The 22410-nt window shown below is 35.9% G+C and overlaps 2 protein-coding genes across 2 annotated transcripts in view; both read right to left on the reverse strand.

Moving 5' to 3' along the window:
* Positions 1 to 11454, reverse strand: part of LOC306883240 (arf-GAP with Rho-GAP domain, ANK repeat and PH domain-containing protein 3-like) — a 34061-nt gene extending 22607 nt beyond the window's left edge. Inside the window, exons 1-3 of the mRNA XM_079438364.1 lie at positions 11311 to 11454; positions 1262 to 2268; positions 1110 to 1156 (exon numbers count right to left, since the gene is read on the reverse strand). Of these exons, the coding sequence (XP_079294490.1) occupies positions 1110 to 1156; positions 1262 to 2208 (994 nt within the window). The 5' untranslated portion in view covers positions 2209 to 2268; positions 11311 to 11454. The remainder of the gene's footprint in view (positions 1 to 1109; positions 1157 to 1261; positions 2269 to 11310) is intronic.
* Positions 11455 to 13671: 2217 nt separating this feature from the next.
* On the reverse strand, positions 13672 to 22127 carry LOC306883799 (START domain-containing protein 10-like). The gene is made up of 6 exons (XM_079439287.1): positions 21712 to 22127; positions 19279 to 19426; positions 18489 to 18592; positions 16658 to 16775; positions 15942 to 15994; positions 13672 to 14414 (listed from the first exon to the last, which is right to left on the reverse strand). The coding sequence occupies exons 1-6, from the start codon at positions 21856 to 21858 to the stop codon at positions 14196 to 14198; spliced, it is 789 nt and encodes a 262-aa protein (XP_079295413.1). The 5' UTR covers positions 21859 to 22127; the 3' UTR covers positions 13672 to 14195.
* Positions 22128 to 22410: the final 283 nt, after the last annotated feature.

A 22410-nucleotide genomic window follows, 5' to 3' on the forward strand; every position in this document is an offset into this window, starting at 1 on the left:
TTCATAAGACAAAATTAATTATTAAAATGCTAAAAATCAAACTCAAGTCTTCTTTAGCCATATGACAGCATAGTGTGTAAAGCACATTAAAGCCAATATGTTTAATGAAATCTTCCTATCCAGCAAAGCTCTCAAATCATAACATAAAAAGGCAAATATACACAAGTGAGGCAGTAGGTCAATAATGGATGGCAAGTTTTTAGCACGTTTCACTATTGCTCAAAATTTTGGGGTTGGATAAGATTTTTTGTGTTTTTTTGAAAGAAGTCTCTTATGATCACCAATGCTGCATTTATTAAAAAACATACAATAAGAATAATTTTGCGAAATATTATTACAATTTAAACGAACTGTTCTGTTTTAATATATTGGAAATGTAATTGATTCCTGTGTTGCAAAGCTGAATTTTCAGCATCATTACTGATTTCCGTTTACTCCGGTCTTCAGTGTCACATGATCCTTCAGAAATCATTCTAAAGTGATGATTTATTATCATTCATCTCAATGCCATCTTATTAAAACGTCAAAGACTAAGATGAATCCTGCCTCGTCTGTACTTTATGGATGGAGTTTGGCTGACTGTTAAATTGCATTTGCATACGCGAGGAGAACAGTACATTATCATTGTCGGGATGCTAGGAACATGTCCCTACCAAAATCCAGCGACTACAATTTTGATCAAACAATTAAATATATGAGATCGGGGCTTCGGAGCGGGTTCGCAAAACTGTGGTTATGCAAAAAAAAAAAAAAAAAAGGTTACTACACTTTTACTGTTGTGCTACTAAATATTTTTGTGGAAATCAAATCATGATCTACTTTTTTAGGATTCTTTGATGAATAGAAAGTAAAAAAAACCAGCATTTATTTGAAACATTATAAATGTCTTTACTGTCACTTAATGCATCCTTGCTGAAAAACAATCTTTCGGGAAAAAAAAATAATAATAATTTGCACAGCAACTTCGTTCATTTTCATCATACAGAAAATTGTACATTATTTATTCGATGGAAGAAAGAAAGTTATAAATATCAGGAACAACTTTAGGGTGAGTAAATAATAACATTTTCCACAACAAAGTTTAAAATAAGGGTCAGTGATAAACCTACCAGATGTTCTTTTAGGTGTTTCAGTTGAGTTGGACTTTTCTAAAGTGCTATAGGAGGAGAAACTATAGTCAGCCGTATAGATATAAACAAAACTTTGCCACAGTAGTAAGAATCACAATCCAACAGAATGACAAGATTTGACAAGAGTTTACCTATGATTTTCAGTGGATGGGCTGACCTCCTGGCGTGGAGGCGGAACGGGTACAGAGCGACTCCAAAACACACGTGGAGTGCCTGGTAAAGTGCCACAGTAGATTTCATTAGAGACCATCTCTAGCCCTGAGCAGGGTGGACTTGGAGGTGAACCGGGTGTGTTAGTGAAGGGAGAGCACTGATAAGTCGAGGGGGAGTCAGGAGGGGTGCAGAGGGGTGGGGTGCTCAGACGCTCCTGGTCCGACATTCTCCTGAATGTAGAAGGGGGAATTCCTCGATTTAACCTAGGGGGCACTGGGGGTAACGGATCACTAGTCTCTGGGGCCGAAGTGGTATTACTCACACCTGGTTCACAAGGCCCCTTTTTTGATTCAGTAGATGTTTCAACAGTGTCTGTACTGGAGGATGAACCTTTTAAAAGCAGGTCCTGAGATGAATTTTGGCAAGGTTGCACTTCATGTTGTGTTGGTAAAGAAATTCTCTCTGCTCTTAATCTGTGGAAGACAGTTCTTGGTTTTGGTACCGGCTTTACTACACTGGTGCTCCGCTCTGAGAACGAGCGCTTCACTTGTGCACAATGATTCGGGGCCGAGCTGTTACGTAAGGCTTCTAAGGAGGTGCCAGGATGTTTTGAAGGAGAATGAGGCTCCGCTTTGACAGGGATCACCTCGTGAATAGCAGAATCTGAATTACAGCGATCTAGCAAGGGCTCTTTCCTTTGGTGTTGACAGATCAGCTGAATGTGCTCGACCAGTTTGAGGATACGCTTCCTGTGGCCGGTGGCAGTGACTCCCACCCTGTTCAGAGCCACATTGTCCACATGACAGAAGTCTCGGGCGAGGAGAAAGCCTGCCTGACGGAAGTGGTCCAGATACCTCTCGAGGTGGATGGAAGCCAACAGGTCCTCTGCATCTGAGCATGGACCGATTGTTGCCATAGCATGCATGGGTGCTCATTAGGCTGCATGCAAAACAGCCAAGAGCAGAAGACGACTCCAGTCCTTCATCTGAGGAAACAGGCAAAGAAAATATAGGCTTCATTGCAAAGATGAAACACCTCTTTAAATGGATAGTTCAAAAAATACAAATTCTGTCATTTACATCAAATAGTTGATGGTAGCCATTGACTTCCATAGTATTTTTTCCATTCTATGGAAGTCAATGGTTACCATCAACTGTTTGGTTACCAATATTATTCAAAATACTTATTTTATGTTCAACAAAAGAAAGACACACATATAGTGTTGGAACAACTTGAGATCGAGTAAATGACTAAATAATTTTCATTTTTACTATCACTAATCCACCAATAATTTGATCTACCCTCAGTCCAGCACATAAATAATATATATTAAAATGCATTATATTATATAAACAAATCATTCCATTCCATATGAGAGTGTGAAAAAGAAAGAAACGACAGAAAATATTAGGGCTGAACGATTTTTGAAAATAATCTAATTGCGATTTTTTTTACCAATATTGCGATTTAATATGCGATTATTTTTAAAGCTTTTTATATTCTGTATTATTCATCAAAGACAAGTAGGGATGTAACGATTACCGGTTTGACGATAAATCATGATAAAATTCCCCGCGGTTAGTATTACCGTTTCATATTTTACTTATCATTAAAACCGTATTCGATTACCGTGATTTAAACAACTCGCGATAAATAAATACTGTCCGGCATAAAGCAGATTTTTCAGTAACAGTCCCACGTGCGCACAGCAGCACAGTAGTTTCGTTCTGAGTGAAAATAGGGCGGAAAAGCTGGGAGGTTTTAAAAGAGTGCTAAGGGAATTATACAAATTAATATATCAATGAATTAATCATATGAATGTACCTCTGAAGGATCTGACTGTCTTCAGAAACGATTTGATGGCATTTTGTTTTCATCTTCGCTCCATGTAATACCTAAAGGAAGTGTTCGCGGAGTTCACAGGAATCAGCTGTAATTCAGCTTTTCCGTATAAAGCGCCACCTGCTGCCAGAGAGTGGATTTACAGACACTTATTTACATTCAGTCTGTGTGCAGTTTCTGTCTGGCCAAAAAATTGACCAAATTTGTATGACCTGCTGTAAATTTTAACCGGTTGATGAAAAACAAACTTATGTACATTTAAACAATTCAGATATGCTATATAGGATTATTTATGGAGCCGATAAAATACATATAATCATTTATTAATTATCATTTTAATTTAACCCTTTTCTTTAAAGGCTGAAATGTGTGGTCTACCTTTATGTTAAACTTTTTCAAAGCTTTATTTGAACATTTACATTATTTATTTGAACATGCTATTAAACTGTCAAATTGTCAGTCAAATTGTCATTTAAAATCCAGACCTCATTGGTAATGTTATTGTTTTAGTGATTATGCAAACAAAAAGTCATTTTATTTGCTGTTTGTTGATTTTTAAGTATGAAACTTGGTGAAGTGATTTATGTTTCGGTACTTTTTGAACATCTCCAGCACATTTTAACAATACCGTGATAATACTGATAACCGTGATAATTTTGGTCACTATAATCGTGATTAGAAATTTTCATACCGTTACATCCCTAAAGACAAGTAATAAATCATTGTATAGTATGCAGTGTTGGGCACGTTACTTTAAAACAGTAATTAGTAATATTACTAGTTACTTCTCACAAACAGTAACTGAGTTACATCATTATAAAAGAAACTAATAACCAGAGAAAGTAACTATTGTTACTTTTTTTTTTTTAAATGTTCAAATGTGTCAAATAACTTGGATGCCCTCAATTTTAAATATATTAAATGAACGAAATGGTCACTAAATAGAATAAATTATTATTATAAAACATTGTACACTAATCTACACTATTTTAATGTTTCTGTGGGACAATGTGAGGCACCTATCAAATTTAATTGATTATTGTAAATATTATCAACCATCTACTTGGCAATAGAATCTCCATTGGCTTGTAATTTTTTTTTAGTTTACTCCGCCAGCCAATGAGATTGCAGTTTGCGCATTAGTCCCGCCCACTACCGGAAAACCCAGCAGTTCTTAAAAGCTAAAGAATTCTAAAGGAACTGTTATTTTGACAGGAAAATACAGTTTATTACTTTACATTGAAAATGAGGTACAGAGATGTTTGTGTGTGTGTACTTGTTTATGCTACATTGTGGGGACCAAATGTCCCCCACAAGGATAGTAAAACCTGAAATTGTTGACATTGTGGGGTCCCCACGAGGGAAAAAGAATTATTAAAAATTGTAAATGATGTTTATCTGAAAGTGTAACAATGCACACGTTTTCTATAAGGGGTAGGTTTAGGGTTAGGGTTGGGTTGGGGGCTAGAAAATATCGTTTAGTCAGTATAAAAGTAATAGAAGTCTATGGGAAGTCCCCACAGTTCACAGAAACAAACGTGTGTGTGTGTGTTTTGTTACTTGTTCTTATTTTTTGTTATATGCAAACACGTGTACATGTGCACAGTTAAAATGTAATTAAAATAATGGAGAAGGAATAATAAAGATTACAGTAGATTTTTACATAATTAAAAAAATAAACAACAATAATTTGCCTGAAGTCTTGCTCCATGTTTTTTTTTTGCATATTAATTGTGTATTCATCCTGGTGATGGTGTTATACGTTGTTGGAATTTCCCTGTTTTGCGCTGTACAATTAGCAATAAAAAACTATATTCTTATATAATAATATTATCCATATTATTTTCACTATGCATTTTAATAATAATAATAATACAATTATCCTAAAATTGTGCCTAAATGCAAAGACAACCAGTAATTTAAATCTTACAAAATAACTAATGTCCACCTTTGGAAATTTGACAAACAAAAGTTAATGGTCTTTTATGACAGTATTTTTCCTCTGCCTGAGACTGAATCACCCTGACATTTGCAGACGATGACATGACCCCGCTCATAGACTCTTAAAACCACTGCAGTGGAACAAAACAGTCATTGAGCGAACAAAAACAAATCTTTGTACCATCTGAAAATGAGCATTCAGAATGAACGCAAATGGGAATATTACAGTATCGCAAACCATGATAAACTGTAACACGGCACACATGCAATACGGTCATATTTCTTAGGACTATTTTTAGAAGCCTTCATTCATTGAGGGAAAGCTGTTGAAAATGTGGTGCACGAGGGAACCATTCTCGAAAAAAAAAAAATGACTCCACCAGGGTGGGCCTGGGAGAAAATCCACGTGGGTGGGACAAAGCTTGTTTGGCGGGGATGGCATAACTTTGGGAGTGACCAAGTGCGGACGCTTTTTTATAAACATTCCTGACACTTTCCTGACTGTGTGTCCAAAAGACTGACAGCACTCGAGAACGGTGGCCTGAGAGGAATCTCAAGGCTACGAGTGGCATACGGCCAAACCCAGGAACAGAGAGCTGCTAGATTTCATGACCTCCAGGAGGGGCGGAGCCTGACGACTGGGAGTGATGATTGGATAAACTCTCATCACAGGGTGTACATCTCCAACCCACAAAGGATGCACAGTGTTCTCTCTCGTCTAAGAAGACGTTGGAAGGCTGTTAAAAAAAGGCTGATGAGTCATATCCTCATCTTCCTTTGTCTGGACTCTGGATGCTAACCTTTGGCTCGGCCACTCTGATTCACCAGATCCCATGGTGAGGGGGGAGGCAGGAAGCTTGTGAGGTGGACTGATAAAGTGTGACCTGAGGAAAGGAGAGAAACGGGTCTGGGTGTTGTCTTTTTCCCCTAGCAGGAATGCAAGACTGTCATCGTGAACCAAGCAAGCCAACCAGTGGCAAAACATCTGCAGTTAATTCAGCCTGAAGCCATTAATATACAGACTCCATTCAGCCTGTTTTTGCTTTTTGTACATTTTGAATTAAAGTTAGAACATTTCTTCTCTCTTACATCTGTTTGTATACTGACTTATGATTGGTCTTTTCTTCTTTGCATCCACTTTCCACAGCAAAGTGATGGCTGTGTGTTGATTCTTGTTTAAAAGTGTATTGTAGAGTGGCTCTGAATCAGCATTTCATTTAAACTACTGTTGAAAAGTTTTTTCTTTGAAAGAAATTAATCATTTTTTTCAGGTAACTGATCAAAGGTGGCAGTAAAGACATGTTACAAAATATTTATATTTCAAATAAATGCTGTCCTTTTGTATTTTCTGTTAAGAGTCCTAAAAAAGGTATAACGGCTTCTGCAAAAATATTAAGCAGGACAATTGTTTTCAACAATGAAATATTTCTTGAGCAGTAAATCAGCATATTAGAATGATTTCTGAAGGATCATGTGACACTGACAACTGGAGTAATGATGCAGAAAATTCAGCTTTTCATCACAGGAATAAATTACATCTTAAAATATATTAAATCAGAAAATTGCTAGTTTAAATTGTAATAATATTTCACATTATTACAGATTTTACTGGATTTTTGTTCAAATAAATGCAGCCTCTGTGAGCAAAAGAGACTTCTTTCAAAAACTTTCTTTCAAAAATAAAATTATTGCCGACCCCAAAATTTTGACCCAGAATCAAAACTTAAAAGCTTACCCCTTTTGCTTTCTTCCTCACAATTAGTGGCATTTCCTTCATCTAATTATGGATTTGCTTCACTAAACTGACTGTACAAGTACAGTGCGAACATGATTTTTATCTAATGCTTAATAAAATGGGCAGAAAAAGATCACAATATCATTTTATGATTTGGGCTAGTAAGTAAACATCCCAAACACCCTACATTCCCTCCACCGAGTGCCCTGGGATCCCGCCGGGGGAATGGACACTTGCAGATAAGAGCCTTGATGATTGAAGAGACGGTCTCAGGCAGGCCTGTTCTCGTAGATCAAGGTCTAGACACTCAAAGCAAGATGGCTACCATCTCAAACAACAATCAACGTGCATTTAGCTGGGAAAATTGTGCCCTGTCCTGCTCGGTCCACCCCACCCCGACTATATTTATCTTGACGGCCAATCTGGGTTTTCTCCGAGCTACTGAATACACAGGATACAGCTGTCGCTGAAACAAAACCCTCCTCCTCTCTCCCGCGCTATAGAGGAAAAGAGATACTGCGCGTGATACACAGATGAACTGGAGATCATCTCAGCCATCTGAAACCATAAGAAAGTTTGGACACATTGATAATGTTGCATAAAATGAAACTGATTTGAATGAGGCGCCACATATAAAACCTAGAAAGCACTTTCACACAATCCTTGACAAGCTCTTCTGATTCTTAAAAACCGCCACAAAACAACTGAAATCTGAACCCTTTTATATAAGATAGGCTTGGTTCCACAAACAGGGCTTAGACTAAGCCAGGATTAGGCCATAGTTCAATTAGGACATTTTAAGTAATTTTTAGAAATGTCCCTTTGAAAAAAACATTACTGGTGTGCATCTTGAGACAAAACAAAGGCACTGATATATTTTAAGATCAGTCAGTGCACATTTCTTTCAGTTGAAACAGCTTAGACTTACATTTTAGTCTGGGACTAGGGTTAAGCCTCGTCTGTGAAACTGGGGGATAATCATGCAAAGGGACATCAGCAATCACCATGAGTTTTCGCAATAAAAGAGCCACTCATTTCAGTGAGACAACTGTGTGATAAGACATTTTTGGAACCGTATGATATGAAGCCAGTTTTCTTGCAAACAAGACTTGCATTAATATGAGCTAATACTAACGTAAGCAACCACTGTATACAGAAAATGACACGTTACCACACATGTTTCGCTTACAGTACAACGGTTTCATTTGCATGCCATCTTTTAGCGTGCAATTCTTTAAAATTGAAACATTTAAAAGCTGCTAAAACATGATGCACATTGAACACATACACAGTGTCCTGGTAAAGGGATAGTTCACCCAAAAATTAAAAGTCAGGCATCATTTACACACCCTTCATTTCATTTTCTAACCAATAAGATTTTTGTTCAACTTTGGAACACAAATGAAAATATTGTTAATAGTCTACCATCATTTTTGCCAATCCATTTAGGCAACCAAAATGTTCATGCTTCAAAAAGTACCAAAAGATGTTGTAAAAGTAATCAGCAGTTTGATCCGAGACACAATTGCTTTATGAACATGACATGTAAGCTTTCATTAATATATAAGCATTGATCAATGCAAATACAAAGAGCATATTAAATACTGTATGATAAACACAGAAGATCAACCGTGCTTGATTGTTCAAATCATCTTCAGAAGACTTGAATTAAACGGTTCATATTGGATTACTTTTATGATGTTGTTTGTACATCAAAGTTTGGGTTTGCATGGACCTTCAATTGATGGACAGAAATCTCTCAGGTTTCTTTAAAAACATACCTTAATTTATGTTTTAAAAATGAAATAAGTCTGGGTTTGGAATGACATGAGGATGTGTAATTGATGACAGACGTTCCATTTTTCTTTTTTTCTTGGTAAACTAACCCTTTAAGCTCTCTTAATCTGGTATTTCCGCAACCTATATTTTTATGTCTGTAGTCGTTTTTGGCAGGTCTTCCAAATATCAAGTAACTCGAGCAAAATGTGTTGAATTTTCAATCACTTATGTTGTTCATGCTTGCAATATTTTGATTTATTTATTTTGTTTAGTCCATAAGTCATAAGCACTAATTCACACTGATGCCAATCATGCTGTGAGCCCTTTTTGGGAACAAACTAAAAATCTGCGTTTCAATTCCACCCAGATTAATCATAGGAAATTCATATGAGAACAACACAATCTCAAACCATAATGGAATGGGCTAGTTGCCCAGAACAGAAACACTGAGTGACAGAATGATCCCTAAATGATCTTGGGTTTCTATCTGAACAGTAATCTTTATCAGCAGGAAAATTACTATTTGCATTTTAAATGATGTTTCATACTCCCGAGAGATTCAAACAGCACCACTTTTGAGGTTCTACATCTCGACATGCAACAGGAAGTGAAGACATTAGCACACCATTCAATAAATGGCACAAACACGGACTAACACATAAATCAAATAAAGCCTCAGCTAATGTAATTCAGTCTCATGGGAGGACAGTAAGAATGCAGTTTAATTGAGCAGGACTAACTTTTATTTAAGTGCTTTTGTTTCTGTTTGTTGTTATTCTTTTGCATGATGATTTGTTGTGGTTTTTATTTTTATTAATGCATGGAAAAGCATGCTTCTTGACCTGTTGATAGCACTGGTTTGTGATGGAGCCAAAGGAGAACATCATCTCCAAACATCTTTCCCTCTCATATCCTACTCAAACATCCCTGGGCTTCCAGAACGAACAATTAGTGGAAGCTGTAGAGTCAAAAGCAATTTGTGAAACGCAGGAATCAAGGAGGCTTTTGGGATGCAGTGTGCTGGGGGGTGTGTATAAATAACAGTGAAGCACTATTGTGTGCCACAATACGTCATTGTTCACAACTGGTGGAGGCCGCGTAGCTGAGATGACAGAACACACTTGTGTATTAATGTGCTGGACCCTTGCTCAAACACATATTGAGATCTCAGTTCCCTAACTTGATTGAAACCACACTGCTGCAAGATAACCTACGCTTTCACATTAAAGCCATATCAGATCACATAATGCCCAACAAAAACAGACAATAACAAAGAGAAAATGCAAACTAAACCACAAATATTGAAGCAGCCAATGCATACACATATAAAAAAAAAATGAAAATATAAATTTAATCAAAAACTTCCTCTCTTTTTATTTTTTCCATAATACGTTTATTTGAATAATTTGTTGCATTATTTTTTTTTCCTGCATTGCAGTACAATCGACATTGGCAATTGGATTGTTTTGCTTGCTTTTATATTATATTATAATATAATGCATTATATTATATACTTTAAATTCATTTTAAAAAATCCTGAATTTTTTCGATGACTGTTTCCACAAAAATATTAAGCAGCACAACTGTTTTCAACATTAAAATCAGCATATTAGAATGATTTTTGAAGGATCATGTGATCAGGGGCGTCGGACAGGGGGTAATAGTTGTTTTAAATTGCAATAATATTTAATATTAGTGTATTTTTATCAAATAAATGCAGCTTTGATGAGCATAAGAGACATTATATTATATTACGTAGCAAGAGTGTTTCTGTTATAAACCACTAAATAAACTACATAGGATATGAGCAGAGCTGCAGAATAAGAAAAAATACAGTAGATTAACTAAATATTTGAAGAATTATCATACATAATAAAAACACTTGTACACTTAAAATTAAAAATCACATCCAGAACCCGTATATGGGTCATTCCAATGGTCAAACCTGAAAATATGCCCCATCCTCCAAGTATCACGAAGAGCAGCGAGCGAAATACAGGTCAGATTATGCAACAAGAGATTTATCACAATTAATACACTCGCCCGTGTTGTGAGAACTTAATCTGCATTTAAGAATTTGCTCAGTTAGACATATGGCATATACAGGGGTGTAAGAACTATTTTTAAATGTACAAACCTGTAGGCTACTTTAAAAGTAATAATTTCTCCCAAAAAGTGTGGGATAGTTGTAGAGCTTCTCCCTATCAGGTATATAAACTTAAAATATGGAAATGTTTTCTGCAGAGGACTCTGAAATGGCATGTTATTCTTGCAAATTCCCCGGTGACTCCCACAGTTGTTGTGTCTGTGTAAGGAACTGGCAAATTAGCTCTGGGTGTTTCTAAATTAAACTCAACTGAGGCTGTGAGTAACACCCTACAGAGCCAATCTTACAGTATATGTTACAGTGAAATGCATGAGGATTCAATGCACTGCAGCTGATCCTGACATGAGAATCAATGGAATTCCTTCTGAACAGTCAACACTCTGCTTAAACTCACCACCTTAACTATAAAGTAAGCTTCACCTGACCGCACTTTTGCCTTTTTTACAAGGTTTTGGGATAATTTCAGATCACTAAGACTATGGAAAGTGAGTTAAAATAATAAATAATCATGAAAAAAAATTAAAAAAAAATAAACTTTACACACTGGACAGCCTTCAGTACATATCTAACAGACTTATTAGATGTAATCAAATGTCAGTTTGAATGTAAAAATCGCATCTTACCGTAATTGATCGGCGTTAAATATTCCCGTTATATGGCGCTGTGTTGATGCGGAGCGTTTTAACCTCCAGTAATGTGAGATATGCAGGAGAAAGTGTTGAGCCGCTGATAGTTGTGTTTGTTATGTTTCAGACGAGCACAGCGCTGCTGAGCATTAACTGACCTCTTAAAGAGACAGTGCACACAGTTCAGTCTCAATTCAGACCACAGAAACCTAATAACAGTTTAAAAACACACACAAGTAGCCAAGTTAAGAATCGTTTTCTCTCATCTACATTAAAGAATCACGCTTTAAATGGACAAATTACATGTAAGCAGTTCAGTTGTAGTGCTAAAACCTGAAAAACATTAGCATTTCCCTCAGAATTTCCTATGGGTTTTCAAACTGATGGTTAATTTATGATAAGGCCTGCTTGAATTAAGTAACTTTCACTTGTTCTGAAATATAAACACACAGTCATTAACAAGTTGCTACATAAGGACTACAACTACCACAAGCATGTGAGTTCACCGTCTTGATCAGCCAGACAACAATTGTAGTCCTTAAGCTAATTAGCTGTATGGTGTGGCCTGCAAATCGACACAAATATGCCTGCATAGATAGTTTTTAAAATAGGCTACACATTACCTGATTATTGTTTCTAAATATGTGTACATGGCCCTTCTGGAATATGAACACAACCAATAGGCTACTACTTTATTTAGGCTAATCGTGTAGGCTAATTAAAAAAAAAAGAAATGTTGTTTTTTTTCCTATTTTTTCCCCACAATGTCTTTATATTAGCCTATGTATTGTGTTTTACAGCACTAGAATAAAATAGCAGCTATTTGTCTTTTAAATGCTAGTTTAATAGCTATCATTTTGTGTATCCTAAAGACATGTTTAAATAATATTTGAACTTTTCATATTTTGATTAAATTAAGGCTTGAAATGACACACACACACCACATAGGCTATATCCCAAGCGTGCTTTTTACTGACATTGACTGACACCTTGCTAGATAGGTGTCTAGATAGCACTATTGAATATTTCTTGCAAATCCTACAGTGCAAATCTTATACTGTCATATTATGTGACGTCATGAGTATTCTGGTAAGTTCACAGTAGGGTGTGTTTATAAGTGTGGGTTTCAAAATGAAGATGATGTGAAGAAAGGCGTCTGTGCTGCAAAAGCAATAGGACTTTGTTGTGAGAGAAAGCCGGAGGGTTCACTTATGAAGTTTCCTTTTCTCCCCTACAGCCCAATCTGATTGATGTAGGCAGGAACTGTTTCAAATGGGAAGCAGGAAGTGTCTGAGACAATAGAGGTTTTGAGGAGTGGTCCCCAGCTGTACGTTTATGGATGAAGAAAAAGGATACCATTGTGAATAAACTTTCCTCACTGCCAAAAGAAAGAGGAAAGCATTTCTATTCAAACAAATCCTACAAAACCCTGTACAAAAGTTCATTTCTAAATGGTCATCATAAATAAAAATACTTGTTGGATATAAATGCTGAGTACAACTTATGATATCCAGCATGACTTATTATATCATTTGTATTAGTAGTACTAGTAGAAATATTATATATTAATTTATTTGTTGAAAGTAGAGTGTTTACCCTTGCACAAAGAAAATATATTTCCTTATATAATATCAATCAATATATTCAATTATTTAATGTATACAGAAAATCTAGAGAATGTGTTGCATAATTTTATTACAATATATCCAATTATAGACAAGGAATTGCCGCTTTTAGTACTGTATCAAAAAAAGATGTGACTATATTTATATAAAACTGTATGTAATTTTATGTTCAATAATACTTAAAAAAAAATGTAATGTATATGTGATAAAAATATGATACTGGGTTTATAAATGCATTTATATGGGAACATGTATGTGTAATATATGTACACGATATGTTGTGTTATATATGTTGTCATGATTAAAACTTGTTTTAGTAAACACCTTTTTTATATACCATCACCTACTGTTTATTTTATATGAAATGTGCAACTATGCAAACAATAAAGTGAAATAAATGTGTATTAATATGTGTTCAGCTTTATGTAAACCTTTGAAAAATAAATAAATTAATTGAGTGTTTCAATAAAGCTATTGCATGGATAAATGTAGTTTTTCTTCATTTTTATATTTTTTATGTTTCAGTGTATAATCATACACTGTAAAAAAAATGTTGTTTCAACTTTTTGAAACAATTTTTTTTTTTTTTACAGTGTACATGTCACATGCGTATATTGCATGATATTGAACAATATAAGCACTTGTTTCCTATGGATTGTATTATTTAATATATTGCATTATATTTGTATTTTTATTTCGTATATACAAATAATACTTCCAAAAAGCTAGTTTTAGAAATACAAGAGCAAACTTTTTATTCTTCAGACACTGAGAAAAATGCCACTGAGTTAAAAGCACACAGACAGATCCAAATGTACTACACATCATTGATTTTTACAGCCCCTGAGGTTTTTTCAAGGCAGTGAAATACACAGAACTTTGTCACTTTAAAGAAAAAAGGGTGGAAGTCCTTGCAATCTCACACAGGAAATCTTCACCTCAGAATGCGGGGCTGAAAGATGGTGTTTTATCAGTTACATTACTGCTTCACAGAATGAGTTGTGCGCCATTTAAGTCATTTAATAAGGTTACATGGGTCACAATAATACAATACATCTGTATTGTGCACTGGAAACGTTAACCAGACCCTTCCTCAGTGTATGGACATAGAATGGAGGACTTTAAATCTCTGCAAAACAATATATTGTTAGTTTGTTCAATCCAAAGAATGTATGCAATGGAACTATCCTCGTCTGAGAATGATACAGAGTCGCTTTCACATACACACAGAACACAGGAGAGTCAGTGTGAGTTATCTTAGGTCTCATCATCATCACTGTGGTGCTGGGCTTTCTCCTCACTCACGCTGCTCTCGTCGATGTTCTCCAGGGAATCTGCTCTCTGCACTGTCAGGTCAGCTACGTTGATGCAGGGTAGCATGTTCTGCTCTGGGTATCTCCACGGCTTCAGATTGGGCTCATGTTTCCGCTTCCATTCTGGGTACTTTAGGCAGGCTTTGTAAATCTTTTTCATGGCCTGTGGAGAAAAATGTTGAAAGATCTGGACTATGCATTTTACAGATGCTTTTATTTTCAAACATAACATCATGTGGCTTCTATAAAACATCTTGTATGAGATGCACGTTTCTAACCACCGGATGGCAGCAGAGGAAAAGAGCTTTTATTATTATTATTATTATTATGCAATAACACACCAACAAATACAATTACAAAGACTAAGAAAGAACAAAAGACAATGAGGGTTACAAACAATAACCCAAAGCATACTATGTTAGTTTATAAGACTTACACCATGAAAGAGTCTTACATGCAATAGAATTATTAGAGTTTATTTAAGAGTTTACACACACATCAAAATCTTTCCTGAAAATAACAAAATAAGGAGTTTTCTTTGAAAATTTGCATTTATGAATGTAAAATTGAGCGAGAAATAGCAATAGTTTAATAATACATTTGCAGTGAGAAGGGTCTAAATTCAACCAAAAAAACTAAATTTTGGGGGTTATACAGAAATTTGGATATAAAAATTGGAAAAGTCAACCCAAAACATTTTACAATAAGCACAGTCCCAAACCAAATGATTGATTGTTGCTTGGAATTGCACCAAAAACCATGGCATATTCTCTTGGGGTGACTGGAAAAGAGAATTCTTGCATAAATAGTTCATAAATAAAAAGGACGCCCCGTTGACAACATGAGCTTGGCTGCTGAGTTTTGAGTAACTTGGGTCATCAAAGGAATAATTTGCATTATAAAAAATATTATTATTAAAAGTTATATAAATAAAAATTCAGTTCAATAATATTTCACAATAATACTGTTTTTGAGCACAAGAGGCTTCTTTTAAAACCATACACAAATAGGCTATATATTAAATTTCCATATATGAAATGTATTGTCACATGCCAAATCTAGCAGAAATTGAAACAATTTCATATATTAACATAACCTATATAATTGTATTGGACATAAATGTCATGTACATGTATATCCATCCACAACCCCATCAATACATTTTGATATTACACAAGTAAATATAAAAAATAGACAGATATTTTTAAAAGAATATTACAAAAACTTACAGATTTTTGTGTATATGTTGTTAATAAAGTTTAAATAAAAATAAAAAAATATATTGTTGATTGTTGTTTCATATAATTGCATAAAAATATATTGTTGACATATATATAGTTGCAACATATATTACCATATGAATAAAAATCATTATATAAATATTATGTACATATACACATTTTACTATGGGCATTTTATATATGTTATAAACTTATATCCTCATCTAACCACAAAATGTGTGTAGGTAAAAATTATATATTGCCTTGTAGGTAACATATATGGCACTATATATTACATTTCCATGTGGGAAAACATTACAGATATCTTACCAACCACACATTTTTTAATGATATCGAATGTATCATTCTTAAACAACATGTTTAGAATCTCAAAATGCTGAAAAGTTATTTTCTTTACACATATTATGTAAATAAATCAAAATAAAAATCAAGAAAGAAAATGTGCTTACCTTCGGTGCCACTAATTGTGAGGCCCTGTTCACTACCCACTTGGGTAAAGACCCTAAAAAACAGGAGGTAAAAAATATATTGCTTTAAATATATGCTCAGAGAACAAAAATCACCATTAATGCAATAGAAGTATTCACCCCCTGAATGAAGCTGCAATAGTAAAATAATTTTTGGATGTTTTTAATCTGGTTTTATGCACTGTAATTTTGCCTTTCTGACCCTGGAGTCTGCTGTACAAATGCAATAAACTGAATCTAAGTGTCTATCCCACAGGTCACAAACAGCTGGTGCATCACAGCAACGGAAGACATTAATAATCAAAGCCATCGCTCTGAGCAGCACGGAAAACATGACTTCAGCAAATTCATAAAATATGTGTAAAGTAGGCGTTTCAAAGACTTCCCGACTCTGTACAGCACAAGAGCACGAAGAAAAATAGAGATGGCTAGGCCTTCAAGATATTATATAAAATTACACCATGAAATACACATTCGGTCTAAACACATGCATTTCTGCATACTTTAAGAAAGCAAGATGAAACGGCACTGCTCTTTGAAACAGAGTGTACAGTCTAAGAGTCGATGTTGTTTGTGGTGTACTTTTTCACCAAAAGAAGGGCCGGTCTGATGCTGTGACTCCAGCATACTAATATCTAAAGGTGACACCTTTATTTATCTAGGTATTTTACTGTAAATGATAGTGATAATGGATAAACCTCGTGGATCCACTTGCGTCAAGTAATAAAGAGTGCAGCAGTTTGCTCCGCTGGATTGGATCAAGTACCCAGTGAGTAATGAGACAGCTCTGACATAATCCTTCTTTGGTGGGTATTCCTGAAAAATAGCAACAGTGAGTGTTTAGTTTCATAGGAATGAGTCAGTGTTTAAAGTGGTGATATTGGATAAGATATACAAACAGTCTGATCTAAACAGCTGAGATGTTAAAGGGATAGTTCACTCAAAAATGAAATCCTGTCATCATTTACTCACCCTCAAGTTGTTCCAGACCTGTATGAGTTTCTTTCTTCTGCTGAAAATAGAAGTTGTTGTTTTTTTTGAAGCAAACAGTTGCTGGTCTCCATTGACTTCCTTACTATGGAAGCCAATGGGGAACAGCAACTGTCTGGTCACCCACATTCTTTAAAATATGTTATATGTGACCCTGGACCACAAAACCAGTCTTAAGTCGCTGGGGTATATTTGTAGCAATAGCCAAAAATATGGGTCAAAAAATTAGTTTTTTATTTTATGCCAAAAATCATTAGGATATTAAGTAAAGATCACGTTCCATGAAGATATTTAGTAAATTTCCTATTGTAAATATATCAAAACTTAATTTTTGATTAGTAACATGCATTGCTAAGAACTTCATTTGGACAACTTTAAAGGCGATTTTCTCAATATTTATATTTTTTTGCACCCTCAGATTCCAGATTTTCAAATAGTTGTATCTCGGACAAATATTGTCCGATCCTAACAAACCATACATCAATGGATGTATAAATCTAAATTTCGAAAAATTGACCCTTATGACTGGTTTTGTGGTCCAGGGTCACATTTTCTGTTCAGCAGAATAAAAGAAACTCATACAGGATTGGAACAACATGAGGGCGAGTTAATGATGACAGAATTTTCATTTTTGAGTGAACTATCCCTTTAACTAGTTGATCACTGTCTCAAAATAAACTCCAAAGTGAATCATATTACACAGCTATGCACCGAATAAATAAATACGTAAACATAAAATATAGATTTGAGTTCAGTTTCTTTTATATTCTGACCTGTGTCTGGACATTAACTGGATGGAATACACTATGTGAGTTTCGCCAAGAGTTTGTTTTTATTTGTCATACGTTTCCTTGCAACGAGGCGCATGTTTCTGTGTGAGTTTGTTGTGTTCGGAACAACTTGAAAGTCTGTTAGTGATCAAGAGATGTTTATGATGTCCAGTTTTTCAATCTAAATATTTGCAAAGTTGACAGTAGTGTTTTAAAACCTGTTCAGATTTTAAAGGTTGTGTAGTGCATTCCAGCCTTTATAAAATATATCTACTGCAACTATATCACAGTAATTTCATAAGACATAAATAATTGAGACACAAGGTAGCACCAGTTGGCTTTGTATGAAATGCAAGTTTCAGTTACACAGATATATAGCACTGTCATGGACAACACTGACCGCGACTGACCAATCAGAATCAAGTATTTCAAAGAGCCTTACAATGAGCTGATTTATATCAGATTTATTTCAAGACATCTTGTGTCAGATTTTCCATGGAGAAAACAATGAAAGACATAAGCCTGTTTACTCTAGACATGTAATCATTCATTATAACACGGGGATTGATCACCCGACGCCGTACTTGATACCTCTGTCAGACGTTTGCCACTGATCAGGCCTCTTCTGTTTCAAGCGCCTCAAGACCTGCAAGGCCGACCTACATACCAACTGACATACTGTGCTGGACTATATTGTTACCTCTGCCAAAATGTCTCTTAAAATCAGAGCTTCTACAGACCTAACAATCCAGACCAAACACAGACATACCGGGTGTTTGACAGAGTAGTTGATTATCAGATAGTCATTGCCAAGAGGAAGCCATGACCGCATGGTGACAAAGTCTCTGTTCTTCAATGGACTTGGACATTTCCCTGTAAATAAACAAGGACATGCTTTAGAGGCAGAAGATAAATTTGCCTCACTGCAAAAAAAACCTTCTAAACTCTAAAACAACAATGCAATAAAATTCAAAACACAGGTAAAACACCTGTAACAAATAAATAGTCTAACTCTCACAAGATGTTTAGCTTTATGTTCTCACGACATAGCTTAAAACATCTTCTCCTTGTTTTCTTACTTATTTTAATTGAAAATTCCTTAAAAATGGTTTTGCATGTTGATTAGAACTGCCTTTTGTATTTTAATACACTGTAAAAAGTGGTAACCCGCAATTGTTACCTTAAAGACCATTTTTAGGTTACTATTTTTTCTCTCATCACTCTTTTGTGATATTTTGCAAGAAACTTCTCTTGTACTGTCACTTTAAATGACTCTCATCAATGATATTATAGTTTATTGCTGATGTCCATGCGTAGTACATCTGAGAGCACCACAAGGCACTCGTTTAACCATAAACGTCCCAATGATTTAACTGTAGAAACTGCACTCCATCATAAAATGTACTGCAGCCACCCACAACTTTTATATTGTACCTACCATCTTCTTAGTAAGAACAAATGGGCTTAATTAAAAACAAAAAAAAGTGTGTTTGTGTGCTTTGCCAGGAACACGGTGGAAATAACAGCTCAGTTGAGACAGAAACAAAGGAGTGACTCACAGGAGTAATATCCCACATCTGCATTAACTGTCAGTCGTCCAATATCGAAAGTGTCGATCATGTTGGTGTCCCATTTTTTCCGGTAGCTTGTGTCGTGCAAGACATCGTAGAGAGTCTCTGCCGTCACGTCCTTGCACACGATTCTCATCTAAGAGAAAAAACAGACATTGTCTCACTGAGTCATTCAAATCTCAAGAACTTTTCCATTACAGCTGAATACAAAGTTCACAGAGTATGTAGAGCGGTGAAAAATCTCCTGTAGTTTTCCTTCTAGTGCAGCCGTGATAAAGTGCTGACAGATTTTGAATGCACTCTGTTACCGGGCAGATGAAAAATGAAAGCTTTTCACTGTGCTGACAAAGGCCTGCTACCATTACACATAGATCTATTCATTTCCTTATCTTTAAAAGCCCTGCCTTCTGTGTGACTCAGACACATCAGGTCAAAAAGAGTCAAAGTTGACACAGCAAACAGTGAGCATAAAAGGATCCTCGGTGGGGTGAGAGATACAGTGGTGCTTTAGATTTAAGCATGTTGGCTTGCATTTGTGTTTCAAGCTCACATGTTTTTTCCATGTATACTGTAGCTACCTTATCCTGGGTTGCGAGGAGGGTCAGGTGAGCATGAATACATCAGATGCAATGCGATCAGATATTGTATGGCTCTACGACTCAAGAAACCGTGTAACCCAATCAACTCTACCCTGGCATCATTTAATAATTTATTCCCAACCCCCTACAACCCCAGCTTGATCGGTCGCTGCTCATTTCCATTGGGTTCCTTGGAACAAGTTTTATTTAGTCTCTATGAATGGAATGTCGTCAAAGCCTAAGCTCAATTATTCATGAAAAGAACGCATCGGTGGCCCGGAGAGCTGCATGAATTATTGACGAAGACCTGTCATCTCCTTTCATTTTTGCAGGCGTTACAGGTCTAAATAATTTCCCCACACCTGCCTGAAGCGTTGCTGAAACAGCCCTCATGCATAGGTTCTCGCATCGGGTCAGCTTTTAGCCATTGTCAGAGAGGTCAACAGAAGTGCTTTTACACAAAAAACACAGAGAAAGGCCCAACTCTGGTAAGACAGCAGGAGGGGCTCAGGTTTCCTCATCTGAGCCTGCTGTTACCACGGTTTTCCGTTCTTAATTTTTCAGCACCTCTCATGGGTGCAGTCCGTCCCTGAGAGACCGCTCTTTCATCTCAGAGACTGTGGATCATGAAGCCGTCAGGCCTGGCCTGCTCCACTGTACGCTGAGTTCCCCTGGGCAAATGGCCCATAACCATATCTCTGTTTGTTTCTTTAAGATTTCTCCGAAACGGTCTGGAGTCTGTGAGGAAAGCTACTGTTCAGGAGCTTAAACGATATACTGTACTACTGTTTTTGCACAGCGAAGATTATACTGCTGTTCCAAAGGCAATGTATATTCAAGTCTTTGGCTCATATGCTGAATCTTTGTATACATTTTTTGTACTACTAATAATAAATATAACAAATACTAAATAATAATTTCATTGTTTTGAAGGAAGTCTCTGATGCTCACCAAAGCTGCATTTATTTAAACAAAAATACAGTAAAAACAGTCATATTTTGAAACGTTTTAAACTATGGAAACTCTTTGAATATATTTTCAAATGTAATTCACGTCAATTATGTTGATTTTGTGGAAACCGCTATACACTCAACGCTCAAAAGGACAGCCATTATTTGAAATAGAAATCTTTTGTAACATTGTACATGTCAATAATAATAATGCAGGTGCATGAGCTGTAAGATAAAACTAGGAATCGATATACAATGGTTGTTAGACACAAAAATGTGATTACAGTGAATCGCTTCCTAAAATGCACGAGCCAGTAGAACATTATCTCAGTATTGTTAAAATGTTAATAATATTGGAAAATCCATCTTTGGTGCTTTGTGACATAGCAACTGGTTTCTAGCTGGTCATTGTTGCAGCTCTATTCCAGATAAACAAGTATTCATTAATGTGTGTTTCTTAGCTAACAGTAGATTTACCAGTACTTATTTATTATATAACTCACTTGTGAGACACTAGCTCACAGGTACACAGGTAGTAAATAAATAATTAGACCTAATACTAGTGACTAATTGAATCGATAGACTACTAGTCTCTATTGGATTACTAGTCATTAAAAAAGTAAAAGTAACGCTAAAAAATATATAGTTAGTTCTATAAATACATGTTAAAACAGCTTGCCATATTATGCTGCGTTCTCCAGTAAATGAAGGGGTTGTTTACTAAGCAAAGAAATATTACACAGAATCTATTTTTCATAGACGATTAGACACTGGTGATTTTTTATATATTATTTAAATATACTAGAGTTTGGTCTTGTTTTGGACGCTAATGCAGGGAGGATTGAAAGCAAATGAGTGTGTGCGTCTATTGATCCGCATTGCAGCGCACTTGCCTTGAGTTTCTGCAGAGTTTTGCACTCCTCGTCTCGACACCAAACCGTCACTCCTCCTTTACTATAACGAGCGACCCAGCCATCCTGACTTTCACATTGATCTCGGAAAGATAAGAAATCGGTGTCGTCCGGTATCTGGACTGGCATCTTGCCTCCCGGTGCTGTGAAATAGACAGGTCTGCAGGGCTAACAGCTCCTCGCATCAATGATCCGCTCGTTTGTGTTGTCTGCTCCACTTATTGATGATTTCCAGTTAGTTTTGGAAAGCTAGAGGATATAAAACGCGTTTTGTTTTCAGTTTAATCTAACTGTTGCACCTCTGTATCGTTGTATCTAATGCATGTTGGAGCAGGTGTATTTGAGCATCCTCTTCAGTCCTGTATCAGTGCCATACTGGAGAGAGGCATTATATAAGTGAGGCATCACGTTACTGCATGTCGTTTTTCAGGTGGAGCAGTCTAAGGGCCAGACTGACTGATGGTGCACGGATCAGGTGTCATGTCTGTCAATTCAAAGGATTTCTTTTCTTTAACCTGTGCAGGTGTGTAGCCTGAAGCCAGCGTCTACTGTTTCCTATCACCTTCCCTCAGCCTCACTCCTTACTATCATATTTTGCTGGGGAAAAGTAAAAGTCTGCTTTGTACAGATTAGTAGGAAAACGTCCCAAATGAAGTCTAGAAGGACTATTTTTGTGTTCTT

The sequence above is a fragment of the Barbus barbus genome (genome assembly GCF_936440315.1).
Source record: "Barbus barbus genome assembly, chromosome: 17".
Classification (NCBI taxonomy): Eukaryota; Metazoa; Chordata; class Actinopteri; order Cypriniformes; family Cyprinidae; genus Barbus; species Barbus barbus.

What these genes read in the sequence shown, in the direction of transcription:
- LOC306883799 (XM_079439287.1), bottom strand. Translation starts at nt 21,858, where the DNA reads ATGCCAGTCCAGATACCGGACGACACCGATTTCTTATCTTTCCGAGAT. An exon ending in AAACTCTGCAGAAACTCAAG is followed by an intron (nt 19,427 to 21,711) that starts GCAAGTGCGCTG and finishes TTTTTCTCTTAG; the next exon opens with ATGAGAATCGTGTGCAAGGA. An exon ending in AGATGTGGGATATTACTCCT is followed by an intron (nt 18,593 to 19,278) that starts GTGAGTCACTCC and finishes GTTTATTTACAG; the next exon opens with GGAAATGTCCAAGTCCATTG.